This window comes from Peromyscus eremicus, chromosome 22 (genome assembly GCF_949786415.1).
Source record: "Peromyscus eremicus chromosome 22, PerEre_H2_v1, whole genome shotgun sequence".
NCBI classification, from domain to species: domain Eukaryota; kingdom Metazoa; phylum Chordata; class Mammalia; order Rodentia; family Cricetidae; genus Peromyscus; species Peromyscus eremicus.
Window position 1 is genome coordinate 11,022,525 of NC_081437.1, and position 21,360 is coordinate 11,043,884.

The 21,360-nt window shown below is 45.1% G+C and overlaps 1 protein-coding gene across 4 annotated transcripts in view; it reads right to left on the reverse strand.

Annotated features, from left to right (window-relative positions):
• The window catches only part of Mta3 (metastasis associated 1 family member 3), an 89,009-nt gene that overhangs the window by 42,361 nt on the left and 25,288 nt on the right, over positions 1-21,360 (reverse strand). For all 4 annotated transcript variants that reach the window (XM_059248350.1, XM_059248348.1, XM_059248347.1 and 1 more), the window contains exons 5-6: positions 15,242-15,341; positions 2,005-2,193 (exon numbers count right to left, since the gene is read on the reverse strand). In XM_059248350.1, coding sequence (XP_059104333.1) covers positions 2,005-2,193; positions 15,242-15,341 — 289 coding nt within the window. The remainder of the gene's footprint in view (positions 1-2,004; positions 2,194-15,241; positions 15,342-21,360) is intronic.

Below are 21,360 nucleotides of genomic sequence, written 5' to 3' on the forward strand. Positions count from 1 at the left end.
TCACCTCGTATCATCACTGCCCCCAAACACTACAATTGGCTAAATATACAAGATATAACAAAAGGCAACGGGCCAAACGGATGAACTGGCTCAGTCACGTGTGCTCACAGCCTGGAGGATGTGAGAATTGCACCTGAAAATGGAGCAGCCAGCAATGTGGATTTCTGTCATTGCTGAGGAGAGAGGGTCTCATATAGCCCAGACTCCTCTCAAACTCGCTATGTAGCTGACCGTGGCCTTGAGCTTCCGGGTCCTCCTGCCTCTGCCTCCCAAGCGCTGGTTTTACAAACATGTACCCCACCATATTTGGCTCTCAATTTTGTTCTTTATAATAAACAAACAAAACCACTTATTTATATATTTAATATGGGCATGGGTACACGCACCTAAGGACAGTTTCCCCTTCCACCGTGTGGGTTCAGGGCATGGATCTCAGGTTGCAATGTTGGGCAGTTAAGTGCCTTGGCCCTAGAATAGGCTCTTTGGGAGATTTTTGAGCTTGCACTTTTAGCTTTATTATGCTCATAACTTTTATATCAATAACACTGTACTGCTATGAACACCTAACTGTAAACCTTTAATAAAGTGTAATCCCTTGGCTGGCCTTGAATTTAAGATCTTCTAGGATTACAGAGACATGTCACTGGCCTGATTTTAGAACTTAGTATTACAGCACATAACAATCTAGGTGTGACTGAGGTTTTGTCGGAACAGATCTCATTGGTAACAACAACTTATAAGTACTGTGCCTGAAATTTAATGTATCAATCCATACTGATAAGGAAAAATTTTGATTTAGAACTAATTCAAGAGATATTCAACAAAGTGAAAGGCAGGGTACCATATCTATGTATGATAGTCAAGGAGTGTATCCTTAGGCAAGTACAGTGGTATAAACTGTAATCCCAGCGCTCAGGAGGCAGACACAGGTTCAAGACCAGCCAGGGTTACATAGTGAGTCCCTACCACAAACAAACAAACAAACCTATTTTTACAATCAAGATGAAGGACAGTTATTATAGAAAGTAATTTGCAAAAAACTCAATCAAAACTTCTTTTGCAAAGAGAATAAATTTAACTAAAGAAAACAAGACACTTGGGGCGGCTGTGCAGTGACAGTGACAGCTACTCCAAACGCTGGGGCAGAAGATCACAAGTTCAAGGTAAGCCTGTGCAACTCAGCAAAACTCTGACGAAGAAGGCGTGAATGGGCCTAGGGTTAGCGGTCAGTGATGGAGTGCTCCGAACACACCAGAGGCTTGAGTTTGCTCTCCAGTACTGAAAACTTAAAAGCAGGTCTTCCCCAGCACGCACCCACGCATGTACACACGCACACACTCACACCCACGCACAACTGATGGTTGTGAGTAAACGTGTTAGGTGTGGTCATTACTTCTCAATGTGTGTTCAACTTGAATACACAACTTCTCAATGAATCTGAAAAGGAATACTAAGTAGAACACTGAATATCATTAAGAGTCAAAGATGGATGGGAACTGGACGGCACATCGAGCTCTTCTGCTTGGTCAGGGTCACACCTAAATTACAAGAACATCAATGATTGGTAATGTAACTAGAGGAAGTTTAAAAGAGGCAGAGAGAGCACACACGGACTGTTATATTTGGCACAAATGCTCAGAACTGTCAATATTTCTACTTTGGAATCAGAATGCTGCAGAGGGTAAATCATGCAACCAAGGTGTATTCCAGGAGCTCAGGACTCCTCACCCGCAGTCACAGTCACAATACAAAGCAAATGTCAATTGCTTCCTTTATAAGTGGCCCTTCATTCTATTTTAACCAAATAAAATTACTGTCGGGCTGAGAGTGTGGTTCAGCAGCAGAACACATTCTAAAGGCCCTTGCTTTGACCCCTGGCACCAACCAAAACTTATGTCATAGGCATGTTAAATGTGTAGGATTAGTCAATCGGTGACTTACTAGTTAGTAAATAGATAAAACAATATTCCTGTCCCAACGGTTTATTCATGGTTTCCCACTTACAAAGTCCTGACGGATATCGTTGAAATCTTTGCCATATTTTTCCAGTGCTTCTTCAAACAAGCTGGCTTCGGAGGCCGACCACTCCTCCATCTCATCTCGGCACAGGACTGGCCCTCCAAGTGGCACCAGAACACTTATGGCACTGCTCAGGTCATAGCCGTGCCTGTACAGCGTATCCATGGCATGGAACTGGAGAGCAGAAGAACGGACAGGAAATGATAAGTGGGCGCGTATACCTGCCTGCAGGCCATCGGGATCCGGAGCGCTGAGTGCAGGCAGGATATGCAGAATTAACCAGTGTCCTTAGCATTCCCTTTCAAATAGCAAAAGGAAACAGCCAAACCCCATCAAGTAACTGCTTTAAGAGAATGCTAATTGGTAAGAGAATGCTAAGGTGTTTTAAAAATACATCCATTTAGAATGGCAACAACCAGGAAGATCCAAATGCTCAAAATATTCAACCAAGAACACAATCAGTTTGACTTCAAGATTTCATTTACTTAAAAACACCCAAATCACTTCAGTTAGTGTGGAACACTGGAATACTCCTCCCTGACCAAGGAAAAACATACTATGTGTGAGAGAAAAAAAGTATTGTATTAAAAGCATTGGTTCAAGTTAGAGAATAATGTACCATTAATAAGAACAAGAGATGGAATGAAAAAACAGAATAGAGCATCATATATAAAGCCAAATTATATATTTGGGCCAACAAGATGGTTCAGCACAAGTAAAGGTGCTTGCTGCCATGCCAGACAACCTGAGTTCAATTCCCCTACCCACGTGGTAGGAGAAAATCAACTCCCAAAAGTTGTCCTCTGGGCTCCACGTGCGCACCATGACACACACATACTCACACACATACATATACACACAAAATAAGTAAAAAGAATACATATCCATATTAAACATAAAACAAACAAGATTACAAGTCCATGTTCAAACGTAACTTGGTTGGGACTTTGGGGAGACCAAGAACAGGCAGCTTAGGGCAGCTCGGCCAGTGCTGGCGTCTGTATAGTCTTAGGAAGAGTGACTTGAAAAGAGGAAAGAGATCAGGACGTGATCAGCTCTTTAGGTCAGGAGGGTGTGGCAGTGTACTTTCCCGGCACACACCAGTGCCGGACTTGATTCCCAGCACCCTACTCACTCCCCAGTCAGCAGTGGGTATAAAACCTCAAGCTCTGAGAACTTTCATAGTCTTTCGACTGAAGAGAAAGAGTCCTTTATACATGTGCACTAATGTTTATGCATACCAAGAAAACCGCAGAGTAGGATAGTTAGTGCACGCACGCACACGCACACACACGGGCACACACACAGCTTCAGAGCACATGAATGCCAAGCCTTGCCTCTTATACACCATCACATTGTGTCGCTCATTAAATTAAATTATATTAAAACTTCACAAATGGGCAGGATGTGAGGGAACACACTTTTAATCCCAGCACTTGGGAGGCAGAGGCAGACGGATCTCTGAGTTCAAGGCCAGTCTGGTCTACAGAGCGAGTTTCAGGACAGCCAGGGCTACACAGTGAAACCCTGTCTCAAGAAAACCAAACAACAACAATTAATTAATTAATTAATTAATTAATTAAGGATATATTTACAGCTGGGCATGGTAGTACATATCTGTAATCCTAGTACACTCAGGAGTGAGGCAGGAGGATTACATATTTGAGGCCAGCCGGCCAGCGAGAGCCTACTATACAACAAGGATGCATTTACACTGTGAGACATTAACCAACATGGCCGATATGGGCAAAGAAACTGAATTTGTTGACGAAGCCGAAGGCAGCAACTAGTACACATCTGTTTAGTAACTGGTTGAACGAGGTTTGGCATTAACTTTAAAACAAATCTCTGGATTCCACCAAACAAAAGCCGAAGAGAAAATGTCATTATTTTGGCCGTCACAGCTTGGGTGATTGATGTCAGTGGACAGCACTCTCCGAGAGAAGCTCTCCCGGCCGCACAGCGGCGTCAGAACGCTGGCCCCGCTGTTGCCTCCCGCTCACACCCTGCCAAGTTTCACAAGCAATCAATCTGATTCTCCAGCTAACCTCACCAAAAAGACCCTGTGATATAGCTGTTTCTTGTATCTTCAAACCTGAGTACTCTTTCTGACTATCTCATTATAAAAACAGAAGGATCAATTGTATTTAGGGATCCTTTCAACTAAGGATAGGGCCATAAACTGTTACTTTGTAATGTCCTAAATTGACAATAGGTAATTAAAAAACAAACAAAAAACTAAAAGACTAGATAGTAATCAAAAGCCACACCCACCACTTGGGATGTGGAGGTAAGAGGATACGGAAGTCATTGTTATCCTTGAATATATTAGACCTATCTGAAACAAAACAAAAGAAAAACAACAAAGTCAATAATTACACAAGGGCTTGAGCATAGCTCAGTGCCAGACTTGCTTGAGGCCCAGGCTTGATCCTCAACAGCCCCCTCTAAAAATTTATGCAAATTTATTGTGATGCTGGAATTCCTCAAAAGATATAAGCAAGTTTTATAACTAACTGGTGCTCTGAAGCCAAAATGCCACAGAATTAAATGTGTTTGTCTCGGGCGACAGCGCATCAACCCACGCGATAAACCACAGCAAAAGCCATGTGTGCACGGATGTCCACTGACTGCACCCAGCTTCTGAGACTGCAGGACCGCTTCCTGGCCACCAATCAGCTCCAGCCAGCATTAACGCCATGAGACTCGTCTCCAATAGGTGAACCATAGCCTGGTGGAGAGGGCAGTGCCGTCGGTATGAACAGACATTCCACGAGCACCGCTGAACTTGTAGGGGGGATTTTATGATGGAAGGCAGAGGATTCTCTCTCTCTTAAGGCCCTATTAACCTCATCTTTCTGAGACACGCAGACGTTGCTTTTGAGTGGACTTTTGTATGGTCTGACTGTACTCTTCAAAAGCTTTAAGTAAAAGAACGTAGCTTCTACAACGTTCAGTATAGAAAATAACAAATATTTAAGAGACCACACAAATTCAGTGGCGTTTGCCTTCTCCCGAGTTCCAGAATCAGACTGGGAGGACATAAGGGGACTCTGGGGACACTACACTGTATCTACACCTAGTGGTGGTTTTACGCGGATGGATGCGACCATGAAGGTCACTCAATGCATGAGATAAACTGCACACATATCCCAACTCAAAATGAAAAACGGATTTGAAAACTAAGCAGAAAACAACCCAAGTCTTGCCTCAGATAAATACTTTGCAAAGACCACATCTCTCCAATAGATACGAACACACGCTGCAAGACCCATTCAAATCTAAATTTTGAAAATCAGAACCGAGCACAAGCTGTTCCCTCTGCCAAAAAGCAAAGGTGTTGTCACATTTCATCTCATTCATAACAGATGGAAATGACAAATAGAAGTATTTTAGGAGAGAGACTGACAAGGAAATCTTGGCAGGGGAGTTTTCATCTTTTGTTCATTAAACAGAATCACACTGCGGTAGACTGGATTGTTGTTCGGCAAACATTTCACCCCCTCCCTGGACCTCCACAGGGGGCTACCGTGCCCCTGCACAGACAGCAGGCTTTGGCACATGATTTGCTTGGGCAGTAGGATGTTAAGATATTTGACATAGCTGGGCGGTGGTAGCATGTGCCTTTAATCCCAGCACTTGAGAGGCAGAGGCAGGCGGATCTCGGTGAGTTCGAGACCAGCCTGGTGGTCTACAGAGTGAGTTTCAGGACAGCCAGGGCTAGACAGACACACAGGGAAACCTTGTCTAAAAAAAAAAAAAAACCAACAAGCCAAAATCAAACCAAACGAAAACAAAACAAAACAAAACAAAACAAAACAAAACAAAACAAAAAAAAAAAAGAAGAAGAAGAAGAAAGAGAGATAAAAAAGACGTATAACAATCAGTCTTTGGTGTATGTTGGTGCATTTGGCCTTGGTCTCTTGTGCTACTGACTTGTGTTCACAGAGGCTAAGGGGTGCAGGAGAGAGAAACTGCCCCAGCATATAGCTTGGCTGAGTCTAGTCCACCAGAATCCTAGACGATGCGCAGCTGAGTGGAAGATGAATCGTGTACTGGGTCTGCACTCTGGGGCAGTGTGTGAGGGATGCCATGGAGAATAGAGAACGTTCGTGGAGTTGCTCCAAGTTCTGCAGGCAGCCACCTCCCCGCAGTTGGTCTACATGGAACTGTTTCAGCTTCAGGCTGAGCGTACGGCACAGGATGTAAGGGCCCTGCTCTGAGACACACTTGAGTGCACTCCATCATCAGTTGGCCGCCATCAGTCGGCCGCGACTTCCACGGCGACTGTGTTTTCCATTTCTACCTGTTTCTCTTCTTGCACTCCAGGAGTGAGTGTGTGGCCTGAAGGTCCTCACGAGACTCTGCTTCCCAGAGAAGACACACTTCATGTGTGCCGCTACTACACAACACTACCTCCCTTGCACGTGTTTAATACTAACTACTGATTGGCTCAGGGGCAATTTCAAAAAAAAACTTACACTTTTAACTCCAGCACAAATTATAGCATTCAAGATATGAAGTCAATTCAAAACTTACTGAACTTTCCAAGCAGAAGGTGAATATAAACTCTTATGAATAAATCTATAACTAGGATCAAAGTAAAAGTTCTTATACTTATATAAAAAATGCACCATCCACTTGCAATTTCTGCTTTGGTGGGAACCCCATTCAGAGAAGGTCACATTTCTTTCCCCCCTTTTTTTTTTTAAATAGGGAAAGGATTTACTTATTTTTTTTAATTGAAAATATTCTTTTCTCAGATAATAGATCCCGATTTCAAGCCTTAGAAGAAATTACAACCGGGCATGGTGGTGCACACTGATGATCCAAGCACTTGGGGGCAGAGACAGGAAGATCAAGAGGTCAAGCTCAGATACACACTGAGTTTCAGGCTAGCCTGGGCTACATGAGACTCCGCCCAAACTACACTTCCACACCCCTCTGTCGTACGGGACTGTGCTTTGAGTCAAACTGCCACCACCATCCTGAGTTCAGCTGTGCCTGCTTGCGAACACTCCTCACGGCTAGACTTGCTAATCATTGAGGTTCCTTCTGAGAACAGGAGGAGGGGTGGGGAGGGGAGTGGGACCCGAACCCAAGTACCCAGCCACACCTCCCAACCAGCTGCATCCAGTTTTACCCTAATTGTACCTGGCCTGGAGGAGACATAGAAGATACAGGCTGAGAAAGTCTGGGTGCTGGTGCTGAGGCCATCATGCAGCCCTGAGGAAGCCATCATCCATGCCGGAAGCAGACCGCCCAGTGTGGATGCTATAGGGTCACCCACACTCTGCAAGTAACCCTAATAAACTTGCTGGTCCCACGGGGAGAACTTTGGTGGACTCAAACTATGGTTTGCCATTGGGAGGGGGGCCTTATGAGGTAGGGGCAGATGTTACCTTGCCACACCCAAAAATGTAGAATTTGAAATATATTAGAATAATTGGGAATATACATGTTTAATTCCCATAAAGAATTAATTTATATTATAAACTTTATTTCACCAGAAATAAACCAATACTTCAAATGAAAAGTTATAAAATTAGGAAATAATTAGAAGCACCTAATAAGGAAAATACTATAAATCGAAATGTCTTAGTTAAAGCCACACTGGTAGAGAAACACTTACAATCTATAAGGATTGCTAAAAATGGTCTTTAAGAAGATACCCGGCCTAGTGAGCCATATAGCACTTGGGTGGCTGAGGCAGAAGGACTCCAAGTTCAAGGCCAGCCTAAGCTGGCAAGATTCTGTCTCCAGTAAGCAAACAAACAAACAAATAAATCAGGAAAAGTATCAAAGTAGATCTAGAAGTGGAAAATTAAATAGAAAACATGCAATAAAATTTCATTTTTATGAATAAAAAGGTATATGGCAAAGCTATCAAGAAAAACAAAAAACTCTGTCACACACACACACACACACACACACACACACACACACACACCACGACAAATGTCTAATTTAAGATTTAGGGCCAGAAAATAATTGTTTCCTCTTCTCTAATAGACATGACTGGGACAACTGGTCAACCGGAATAAAGCCCCTTCATTAAACTGTTGTAACAGCGCCATGTTATACTATGTTAGTGCAGGAGAAAATTATTACTTAGGAACAAACACTTAGTAATAAAGAAATATCCATTCTGAAACTTACTCTCAAACTGTCTGGAAATAACACATGCATAGTTAAAAACTGACAGGTGACCATTTAGGTAACTTGTGGGTAGTTAAAATTGAAAGCGGCCATTGTGTTTAGCCCGAGTGCCTGCAGTGGGCCCCACCAGACTAGACCAAATCAGAACGGAGCCCCTTCTGCAGCAGCCAACTGATTAAACGCAACAGGAATCTCATACCCACAAATGTCAGGGCCCCGTTTCTGTGAGGCCACAGATGAAGTGTTGTCCAATGCTGGAAATGTAGGTAAAGCCAGTGAGATTCTTACATTTAACTGCTCTACGTTTGTCTCTTGACCATAGAGAGAGAGACGATGAAGCAGCTGAGGCACAAAGGTAACTGCTGTGGAGCCGACCTGACAGGAACACAGGAAGCCTTTATACTAGACTCTTTGTAAAGACATCGTTTTAGCAAGATTTTATAAGCATAAGCTGTTATCAACGCACATCTGTAAGCCCAAATCTCTTTTCAAAAAGTCTAGAGTACTTAAAATCCTCAACTATATTCTCCTCACGTTCAAATACAGTGATCTTCTGAGGTTTCCTATACTAGTGTCTAACTCAAGGAGAAAAGTAAAGTACTGGCTGACGAGGCTCAGTTGGTGGAATGCTGTATCTAATATGCGCAAAGCCCGGGGCCCAATCACCAGCACCAAATAACACTGGGTACAGTCATGCACACCCTCATCCCAGCACTCAGGCTGTACAGCCGGGAGGTTCAGGAAGTTAAAGGCTGGACTAGGATACTTACACCCTTACAGAAAAGAAAAATAAAGAAAGCAGAATTTGGGGGCAGCAATAGGGTTCAGTGTGTAAAGGTGCTTGCCGTCAGGCCTGACAACCTGAGTTAACTCCTCAAGTTGCCATCTGACAGGCATGTGCACAAATGTGCACACCACTCGCAGAAACAGAGTCAGGGAGACGGCTCAGTGGGTAGGGCCAACATTGCTGTGCAAGCACCTGGATTTTTAAAAATTCAGGGGTGGCCTCGGACACACCATGATCCCTGCACTGTGGTAAATGGACAGGAAGATCCCTGGAACTTGCTGGAGGGCAGCCCAAATTCAGGAGACTCTGTCTCAAGGGAATAAGGTGAACAATAATAGAGCAGGATATTTGATGTTCTCATCTGGTGTCTGCATGTGTACACACACACACACACACACACACACACACACACCAAAGTAAAAAATATATATAATATATATGTTAAAAATTATATATATATATATATATATATATATATATATATATATATATATATATGACCGGGCAGTGATGGCACACACCTTTAATCCCAGCATTCACTGAGCAAAGGCAGGTGTATTTGAGTTCGAGGCCAGCCTGGTCTACAGAGCAAGTTCCAGGACAACCAGGGCTACACAGAGAAACCCTGTCTTAAAAAAACAAAACAAAACAATAACAAACAAACAAAAAAAACCTACTACTTTGGTGAAACAAAGGAACAGACCCGTCTTATCCAAAATTGGAAACTTCTAGACTCAGGCCCAGATTTTAAATGAACTCGTGCATATAACAGGCACTGTGCTTGGTGCCAGAGAGTCACCAATGAAGAGAAGCAGACAGTCACTCACGGATGGACAGTTTTCAAAGCTGGTATGTGAAAAGCGAGTGTTCGATGGAAGAAGGGAGGGAGAGGAGGAGAGAGAGAAGAATCACAAGCAAAGGCCCAGGACAAGCCAGGAGTGGTGGCACCCACCTTTGATCCCAGCACTTGGAAGTCTGTGAGTTCCAGGCCAAACGGAACTGCACAGTGAGATCCTGTCAACAACCAACAACAACAACAACAACAAAGAAATCCAAGCCAGGAAACTGCTTGACAGGAGGCCATAGGACACTCAGAGTCTGGGGAGAAAAAGGTATAACGGGGATTTGCATTTTGTCATAAATATAATGAAATACCACAGGCTCACTAGGTCGGAGCGGGGGGGGGGGGGGGGGGGGGGGGAGTGGCACACTTTTAGAAGATCTGCCGCGTTACAGGCATTAGCTGCCCGGTATCTGAGTCCATCTGTTATTGAACTAACACAGCCAGCCTTCCTCAGTCCAGACCTGTCACCAGGAAGTCTTATCTCTACCCCTGCCTGTCACTAATCCAAAGAGATGAGTCCTTGCGTAGTTTATTGACCGTGCTGTGCCCTGGGCTCACCACCTGGAGAATACCAGGTTTTCAATGCTACAGCACAAAAATTCCTTTTTCTTGGACTCTGCTGCCCAAATGACTTAGTTTTCAGAGTCCAGGCAGGCGAGTAAAGCCAGAGCCCTATGTCTCCAGCAGTGAGACACCAGGTCACTAACAAAGCTGGCGCCACTCTGCAGGCCAAGAGGTGGGTGGCCTTGTGGTCAACACCACACACTGAGGGAGGAGTAGGCTGGCACGCTACCAATCCCAGTCACAACAGTCCAGCAATGTTTCAGTCCAAGACAGACTGTATACATGTCACACACAACACTGGCGCCACGGTCACATTGCCTAGTGACTCCACAGTCACCTTTCTTTGTGTGAGACCTCCATAATGTTCCCCTCGACAGTGAGGCACGGTTTGACTATAATACTGACCATCCCTCAAGTGAGGGGCTCAGGGGAGAGGGTGCCAGCTGCTGTTAGCATTTCTAACCGACGCTCTCCCCTCTGTACACTAGATAAAATACTTTCTATTTTATGAAGTAAGTGACATGTATGAAAACTCCATGAGTTCAATGTATTTTGCTTTGTTTTGGTTTGGCTTAGTTTTGGTTTTTCAAGACAGGGTTTCTCTGGGTAGTCCTGGCTGTCCTAGAACTCACTCTGTACACCAGGCTGGCCTCAACTCAGAGATCCGTCCGCCTGTCTGTCCTGTGGGAGCTGGAAATAAGACATGTATCACCACCCCTGGGGCTCTGCATTATGTTTGGTTTACCTTTTGAGACAGTGTCTCATAACTGACTTTGAACTTTTGATTTCTCTGCCTCTACCTCCCAAGAGCTAGGATTGCAGGGGTGCACCTCCATGCCCAGGGACTTCCGTATCTTTTAACAACGTAAATCCTGCACATCTTGGATTGGCAACACTTGAAATTTGCAAATGAGGAAGTCAGAACCAGGCATGTACAACTGCCTGCCCCCAAAATATTACTGGTGATTGACAAGAAGTATAGGCGTCCTGGATGAACAAATGGTCTAGGAATTCTGAAGCCTGCTGGAGTTCTCCCGGTAACATTCCCAAGGAAAATCGACAGCAGAAGGCCACTCTGACCCTTTCACACGTCCCTTCTGGCACGCCATCCCCAAACTCTGTACCCATATTTTAAGCCCCAGTTTTAACCAGGCCCACTCAGTTTATACATAAATTCCCAGGACGTAGAGAGTCCAAGTGAACCTGAAACCACAGTAGTTTAAACAGGAAGCCAAGGCATTAGTTTTCTGTCTGTCTGTCTCTCCACCCGTCTCTATTTCTGTGTGTCATTCTGTCTGTCTGTCTCTCTTTCTCGCACACACCCTACATCTTCAAGAATATCTAACCAAGAAGGACAGCAGCCGAAGCGTTCTAATGAAGAGGAGGCAGAAGGTGGGAAGAAAGGGCAGCTGGCGGAGCAGGCGAGGCCTTGGTAGAGACAAGAATGGATATGAATCACCATGCCAGCCCACAACTGCCTAAGCCTCCAAGTCCACTTCTATTTAAAAAAAAGAAAAATTGTTAGCGTAATGAGCTGCTGTGTGTGTGATGGCGCATGCCTTTGATCTCAGCACATCCAAGGCAGAAGCAAGTGGATCTCTGGGAATTTGAGGCCAGTCTGGTCTACAGACTGAGTGCAGGCCAGTCAGGGCCACATTGCAAGACTGTCTCTAAACAAATAAATTTATTTATCTTGAATTATTTATTACTGAACTTTTGAAAATAATGTTTGTGATGTAAAGGTGATTTCCAAATGACTAACGAAAGTAAATGGAAACACTGGAGGGTTTGGAGGGCACCTTCTTAAAAACCTGTTATAGAGTGCACACACATGTTAATTCTAGCACATGAGGGTGGAGGCAGAAGGATAAGAAGTCATCTGACTTACGTCACACATGTGTCACATCACAGACACACCCACACACCACAAGTGACAGGGCACAGACACACCCACACGTCATACACACAATAATAATCAGTGAAAGTAGGTCTTTTGTAAATACACAGATGTTTACAATCAGTCCTTTTAAAGCGCGTCTTCTATAAATAGTCCACAGCCCCACATGGTGGCATCACCTCACATCTTGATGGCTCTGAAGGCTGAGGCAGGATGGTTGTCTTGAGCCCAAGAGTTTCAAGTTACCCTGGACAACACAGCAAGACTTCAGCTCAAAAGGGGAAAATACACACATACTTCTGGGATATTATATAACACACAGTGTATACAATGAAGAGCCTTCACCGACAAGCCACACACTGAGCTCTGCCCTCTTCCTGAACAAATAAATCCCCTCGAGGCACTGTGTGCTCACCAGCAATGGGACAGAGTCACCGGGCTTCCCAAGCTCACACACAGGACAAAGGGGGTCACCCTGCAGACCATCACTAGGCAAACCAGCTCCAATCACCAAGTGCCACCCAGCTCAGTGCTGGTCAGGGATTGGCTTTCCCACTCTGGATCCTCAACAGGGCAGAAAGAACCCGCCAGAGTGTGATAGGAGAACAAGCCTAGTTTTACAAGCACGATTTCCCAAGAACAGTGCTAAACAACAAAGGTCTGGCTTACAGATCACACTCCACCTGTATAAAGCAAGAGCGTGCCATATTGGTGTGTTGGGGGGTGGGTGGGGAGCTCCCCAGTTCTTAAAATGATAAGGGAAAGCTTCTGTTGGCTGGGTGTCGCTCAGCGATAGAAGACATGCCCAGAACGTATGAAGCTCAGTGCAATCCCATCACGGCCACCGTCATCACCCAGGAAGGCAGGCAGGAAGGCATGGCTCATGCTCCTCAGATCAGGGAAACCCAGGAGGAGGGTGGACGACCAAGTCGCACACTTCAGATGGACTCAGCTCTGTTACAGACAACGCCAGGAGCCTTGGCTCCTCAGTCAACGCTTATTACGTGGAGCTTTGCAACGACAAACAGATCAACAAAATAAACTATAAAGAAACACTGGGAGCCGGGCGGTGGTGGCGCACGCCTTTAATCCCAGCACTCGGGAGGCAGAGCCAGGCGGATCTCTGTGAGTTCGAGGCCAGCCTGGGCTACCAAGTGAGTTCCAGGAACAGGCGCAAAGCTACACAGAGAAACCCTGTCTCGAAAAACCAAAAAAAAAAAAAAAACCACTGGGATGGCTCCAGGGTAAAGGTGCTCGCTGCTAAGCCTGATGACCTGAAACCCTAGAACCCACAGAACAGGGGAATGCCAGAAAGCGGTCCTCTGACCTCCATGTGTATACACATGCATGCTCGCGCGCGCGCGCGCATACACATACACACACACACACACACACACATGCACAGTGCAGATTATACTGAGACTTCATTATAAATTTCCACCCTGGTATGCAGAATGATTTTGCAACATGTGAGCACATTCTAAAGGAGCAGGTCCCTGTGAATCGGCTCCAATCAATACCAGCTGTAGCAGAGAATAATTGTACATGAGTTCACAAAAGATGCGGTGGAGTTTAAAACACAAAAGTATGAGAAACAGCAACAGAGAAGTGTTTATAAGTGTAATAGAACACACATAATACGAGCCAGGCGCAGAGCCTGAGGCAAGAGGTTCTCCTGAGCCCAGAGTTCAAGGCCCCGTTAAACCTGAGCGACAAAGCAAGATCTCAAGAGGCTCTGGGTTTGATCCCCAGCACACCTTTCCGTAACTCCAGTTCTAGAGGACCTGACGCCCTCTTCTGGCCTCAATGGGCACTGCACAAACGTGGCACAGAAATACATGCAGGCAAAACACCCATACACACAAAACATTTTTTTAAAATCTTCTTTAAACAAACAAACAAAAAAAAAAAAAAACTAGTTTGGGAGGTAAATCTGTACTCATGCTTCTATGATAAAAGAGTCTTCAAGTTGTAAACAACCAAAATACAAACATATTTTGGAAGAAAGACTAAGGCATTGATGGAAAAAACAAAAAACAAAAAACAAAGCTTTCTCCAAACAACACTCAAGCCTGGCAGGATGGCACACAATAGTAGTGTGGGGGCCGAAACTGGAAGACTGGGGTTTCAGTGCCAGCCTAAACTACATAGCATCTCCACGTCACACAGGGAGAGTAATGCTGAGTGTCAGGCTTAGTACCACTTAGTCAAAGTTCTCCTCCGTCCTCCCCCCAACCCCCATGACATACAAGTACACTCACGGGCACCACACACTCACACACAAAAATTAAATTAAAACAACAATAAAACCCCCAACAAACCAGTAATCCCAGCACAGGTAGAAGCAGGAAGATCAGAGTTTCAAGGCCATCCTCATCTACTTAGTGAGTTCAAGGCCATGAATCCCTGTCTCAAAAAAATTTTTTTGAGATGATTGTGTGTGTGTGTGTGTGTGTGTGTGTGTGTGTGTGTGTGTGTGTGAAAGGTATGAATATGAGCAAAATATAATATGTATGAGAATGTCATAATAAAGTCCATTATTTGTGCACTAAAAGTTATTAAAAATTCACCCCAAAAAATTGACACATAGTTACCACAGCAATAGTCTCAACAGTGATAGCAACAGGGTTCCTTACGTATAAAAAAGAAGAAAATACTGTAAGTGGTCTATCACCAATTAAATGAACAGAGAAAAGCACACAGCGAGAAGAAACAGAATGCCAGAACGGTGAGTTCGCCTCCCGCACAACTTTCCCCCTACTGTATACCTCTTCCTTAGCACTTCTTACTGGTCTCAGCTCACGAACAAGGTGACTCAGGAACCCAGTTAACCAATCAGCTGGCCTGCATCAACTTAGATGTCAACAGCCAACCGTCGGAGAGGTCCTAGTCTCCAGCACTGTTCTAATGGTTTTATTATAGTTAAGCGAGCAGCCAAGGAAAAACCTCAGAACAGCAAAAGGCATCTTACCAGGGTGATGTCTCGGGAGGCTGCGGCCGCGCTCATATGCAAGCTAGGCTGCCTCACGGAGCTGCTGCAATCCAGGGCACGGGCGAACGTCCCGACGGCACTGAGGAGGGTGAACACAGATGAGAACAGTAGGTTATTCCTCTAATAAAAGGTTATCTTGCTTATTTATTTTATGGTACGAATATTTTGCCTGCCTGCATGTAAGAGCTCCATGTGCATGCCCGCTGCTGGAAGGGGTGTGTGTGTGTGGGGGGTGCTGGATCCCTCGGAACTAAGCTGCCATGAGGGTGCTGGGAACGGGGGTCCCCCCACCGCAGGAGCAGCAAGTGCTCCTAACCACTGAGCATCTCTCCAGGCCCTCTGTCCCAGATTGCTTTCCTGGGCTGGGATAAACACCATGAACTAAAGCAGCTTGAGAAGAGAAAGGTTAATCTGTCTTACACGTCCCAGGCTACGGTATATCACTGAGGGAAGCCAGGGCAGGAACCCAGAAGCAGGAACTGAGGCAGAGACCATGGAGGGGTGCTGCTTACTGGCATGCTGTCCACGGCTTGCTCAGCTTGTTTTTTCTTATGGCCCAGGACCACCTGCCTAGGGGTGGCATCACTCACAGTGGGCTGGGCCTTCCCATATCAATCATTAATCAAGAAAGCGCCCCCTTAGACTTACAATCCAAGAGGGGCATTTTCTCAGTTGAGGTTCCCCCTTCTCAGATGACCCCAACTTGTGTGTGGCAAATTGCCAAAAAACTAACAAGCACACCTGCTTGTTACTTTTTTTTTTTTTTAATAATTTGTGTGGGGGGGGGATGCAAAGCCATATGTATGTGTATGTGCACACATGCAGAAGGCAGACGTCAGCTCCAGCGTTGGTGGTAAAGGCTGTCCCCTTTATTTTTGAGACCGTCTTTCACATTAGAAGCTAAGGGCTTACACCTAGGACGGCAAGCTGGGGAGCTCCAGCCACTCCCCATCTGCCTCCCCAGCACTGGGCTTACAAGCACACACTCAGCTTTGTATCCGGGTCCTGGGGGTGAATTTAGGCCCTTCCTGAATTAGCAGCATGAGCGTTTACAGACTGAGCTACCTCCCCAGTGCCGGCTTTTATGTCTTATCGGAAGCAGGAAGTAAAGCAGAGACCATACAGGAGGACTACATTTTGGAATAACAAATAAAAAAACTGTACGGGCGGTGGTGGCGCACGCCTTTAATCCCAGCACTCAGGAGGCAGAGCCAGGCGGATCTCTGTGAGTTTGAGGCCAGCCTGGGCTACCAAGTGAGTTCCAGGACAGGCGCAAAGCTACACAGAGAAACCCTGTCTCGAAAAACCAAAAAAAAAAAAAAAAAAAAAAAAAAAGAGTTGTTAAGGGCTGGAGAGAAGGGTCAGTGGTTGGGAACAGTGGCTGTTCTTCTGGTAGACCTAGGTTCAATTCCCAGCACCCACATGGCAGCTCACAACTGTCCCATTTCCAAGGAAAAAAGACTACTGACCTAACTCTCTTCAGTTCATTTAAAAAAAAAAAAATGTAAAGAAAGGAAAAAGGGGTTGTTGGATGTTTGGAAACTAAGCATCAATTGAAAAGTATTTTTCTCTTTTAAGATTTAATACAGAGTTATCCTAACTGAAAGGTAAAATTTTCAGAAATCTGAAACTCCACAAGACACGAGGAAAAATTCCAGGCTGTGAAACTCTGATTCATGTACAAAATCATTTAAGATCCTGCTTGAGGGGCAAGAGATGGCTCAGCAGTGAAGAGCACTGGCCGGCTCTTCCAGAGGACCTGGGTTCAACTCCCAGCACCCACGTGGCAGCTCACACCTGTCTGTAACTCCAGTTCCAGGGGATCTAACACCCTCAACAGACATACACACAGGCAAAAACACAAATGCACATGAAATAAAAATAATTTTTTTTTTTTTTAAAAAGATTTTGCACGAAGGGTGGTGTGGTGGTGCATGCCATCCCAGCACTCGGGAGGCTGAGGCAGGAGGATCTCTATGAACGGGAAGCCAGCCTGGTCTACAAAGTGAGTTCCAGGCCAGTCAAGGGTACATTGTGAGACCCTATCTCAAAACAAAACAACAACAAAAAGGTATTGTTAAATGTGGGGGTGGGGGCTGAAAAGATGGTTCAGTGGTTAAGAGCACTGGCTGTTCTTCTAGAGGACCTGGGTTCAATTCCCAGCCCCCTCATGGCAGCTCACAACTGCCTGTAACTCCACCTCCAGAAGATCTGATATTCTCACACAGACATACCTGCAGACAAAACACCAATTCACATAAAATAAAGTAAGAATAATAAATCATTAAAAATAATATTGTATGAAATTACTTTAAGGCTCTGTAAGATTCCTACAAAACATAAAAGAATTCCATGTTTAGTCTTGGGGCCCGTCCCCAAGACAACTCTTCACGTAGACATAGATGCCAGATCAGAAACAAAGCATAAACCAGGACTCAGAAGCTCTGGTTCCAAGCGTTCCGGCATATGTAGGGAATTATCATTCAAGCAAGCACAAAACAAACCTGTGTGGTCACGGAGAAGGAAAGGGAAGAGTCTAAAATGCCATGGGACACATCATTTGGTATTCATATGTGCTCAAAATAGGAGGAAACGCGCTGGGAGTCTGACTGCCACTGCGAAGCAAGTCCTAAATATCAATTGTGAAATCCCAGGACCGTTTTCCACACAGAATGTTATAACAGAACCACTTCCTGTGGAGGCTCAAAATAATACAGTTTTACTATACCATTTAAAAAAGCCACTTCCACAGCACTGATTTCCATTTGTAATAATCTAGAGCCTTTCTGTATGCAGGAACCTTAACCCCAAGAGGTGCAGGATCCACAGACTGCCTGCCTTGCCGGACATGACACCTTGGGAAGATTTCCTTATATCATTTTAGTTAAAATCTAATATATATGAAAAAGCAAACCCTACCACACTATACAGATATTTAGCTCTCACAATGTGATTATGCCCAGGGTCTAACCAACACCCAAATGAAGAAACAGAAGGTGGCCAACCCTTCCCACAGTCCTTCCCAAAAGGAACCACCATCCTAGATTCTAAGAAACAAAACAAAACAAAAACAGAAACACAGCTGAATGTGGTGATCCACATCTTCAATCCAGGAGGCACCAGCAGGAGGATCTCTGTGAGTTCTGGGCCAGTCAGGGCTACACAGTGAGATTCTGTTTCAAACAAAACGAACAAAATCTAATAACAACTACAAAAATAAAAATCACACCATGACAGCACCTCACTATGGAGCTGAGGCTAGCCTGTGATGTCATCACCTTGGCTTCCCAAGTGCTGGGATTCTAGGTGTGCACCTTCACACCTGACACCACCAGGATACTATGACCACCGATTAGTTTTGCTGACATGAAATCACATAGATGAGACATGTAGCCCAGGCTGGCTTGGAACTATGCAGCCCAGACTGCTACCCAACTCAAAATCCTTGGCCTTGGCCTCCCAAGCACTGGGTTACAAACCTATCATAGGCCCCACACCTGGATGCATACTATTTCTTCTCTCTTGTTTAATCCTTTGAAAGTCATCTCAGTTGTTAGCTGGAGTGATAGGGATGCGTTTTCCCTGAAATGGCATTCTCTTCTGTCCCCCGCCCCTCCTTCAACTAGACAGCATTCCAGTTTGCAGACGCTGCTGCTACTCCAGCCATTAGCAAGCACATCTTCCAGGACCCAGGATGCTGTCTCCTGAGGGTGATATCAGCAGTAAAGCTTACAGGATGTGTGGGAGACAATACCAAACAGTTTTTTAGAGGAGCTGTACCAGTTTATAGTCCCACTCGGTGGACAAGATGATGCTGACTGTTCTACACTTAAGCTGACCTCAGCACTTTTACAAGTGCAGGGCTTGGCTAGTATAACTAAGGTCACAGCCCAGCACTACACTGTAAGAAGGCTGGGCGGGTGGGGCTACAGCTGCAGTAATGTGGTTGGGATGGTTGCCGGGCATGACGTCCAACACCTGGATTCATGGCATCCGGGAAACTGAGACAGGAGGATTGCTACAAGTTTGAGGACAGTTTTGCTATAGAGAATGAGGCCCTGTTTCAAAAAAACCAAAAACTGCCGGGCAGTGGTGACGCACGCCTTTAATCCCAGCACTTGGGAGGCAGAGCCAGGTGGATCTCTGTGAGTTCGAGGCCAGCTTGGGCTACCAAGTGAGTTTCAGGAAAGGCGCAAAGCTACACAGAGAAACCCTGTCTCGGAAAAAAAAAAAAAAAAAAAGACACCCTCATTCAGGTTTCATTAATGTGGATAGCAAAGAGTAGTCTGAGAAAGAAAAAAAAAAAAAACAGAGTGTAAATCAAACTGGAAAACTGCAGGTCTCCCCACCAATCCAGCACTCAGAGACTTTCCTGAGCATACCGCCAGCACCATGTCCACGACTCACTGCTTTTCCCCACTCTCCAGCCTCCTGTGCTGCTAGCCAGCTGCTGCCCCTGCAATGGGGCTCTGTGATAGTTGAATGTAACTGGCCCCCATAATCTCACAGGGAATGGCATTGTTAGGAGGTGTAGCTTTGTCGGAGTGGGTGTGGCCTTGTTGGAGGAAGTGTGTCACCGTGGGGTGGGGCTTTTAGGTTTCCTATGCTCAGGATACTGCCCAGCGTCTCAGTCAACTTCCTGTGGCCTGCAAGATGTAGGACTCCCAGCTACTCCTCCAGCACCATGTCTGCTGACATGCCACCATGCTCCCCTCCATGATGATAATGGACTGAACCTTTGAAACTGTAAGCGAGCCCTAATTAAATGTTGTCCTTATAAGAGTTGCTGTGGTCAAGGTGTCTTTGCACCATAAAAATCCTAAGACAGACTCTGATCCCTAAGTGTCTGGCCACCAATAGAGTGTGACCCTCCACAATGACTGTCCTTATAAACAAGGCTGTCTAAAGACAGTCTAGGACAATTTTCAACAGAAAATAAGAGGCTATAGGAGAGACCCTTCTGCCCATTATTGGGGTTGACCTGATTCTAATATTTGGCCATGTCTGTGATTCATGTAAGGAAGTAAACATTGTAAATTTGGTTGCAGTCTCTTACAGCCATGATGTACAATATATCCATTCATGAAATCAAACACTGTTTATGCACGACATGGTCTTTTCAAACAAATGAACACAGTATATGCACATAAACAATCGTACTTTGTGGACCTTCATTCAATATTTGAGGATTTTCCTCTTTGTTACACAAATTCAAATTCTTTCATTTTAATGGACATAAAGTTTACTATCCCACTGGACGAGGGTAACCCATTCATTCCTCAGTTGCTTGCTGATGCCCATTGAGGGCTTTTTCTAACTTATCCACCATTACAATGGTGTGCTCATCTCATCCACTTAGGGAGCAGTTTTCCCCGGAAGCCTCATTTACTCACAACTGAAGAAATGAAAATAAAGCCCTGCCCCCATTCGTGGCTTAAGGAAAGAGCCAGAGGGAGAAACAAGGTGACCAAGCCTTGTGGGGAAGCCGCTCCATGCAAGCAGGAGCCTCGCTCTTACACAGCCGCATGTGGCCTCTCCCCTCTTCGCCTTCTCCCGCTCACCTTCATTTTGGGCTTGGTTTTTCTGAGACAGTCTCAGGTAGCCCAGGCTAGCCTCCAACTCACTATGATCCCAGGCTAGCTACAAATTCCTGATCTCTCTGCCTTCGCTCCCAAGTACTGGGGCAGGTGTGTGCCACCACCCCTGGACTGGGTGAGACATTTCTACTGGCACCTGAATAATCCAGTTTAGAGTTCAGCAATGTCCAAAATAAAGGGCATTTCGTTCATTAAAGACCTGGGATTCGGGTGTTCGATATCTTCCTTGTGCTTCTACTTAAAAAAAAAAAATATGCATTTATGTTAAGCCTATCCCTTTGGTTGCCGTTGTTGGCTTAGGCCTTTGGCAGTGCTGAGGATTAAACTTGGGATGATGTACACACTAGGCAAGCAAGTACTCCACCCCAGCCCTTGCTTCTACTTTCTTAATTAATTGAACATTTTCACTCATAACAAATTAATGACAGTAAGTTACATTATTTAGTGAACAATGCGACTAGATATTGGGTTTACTCACAGGACTAGAAAAAGAAAAATACA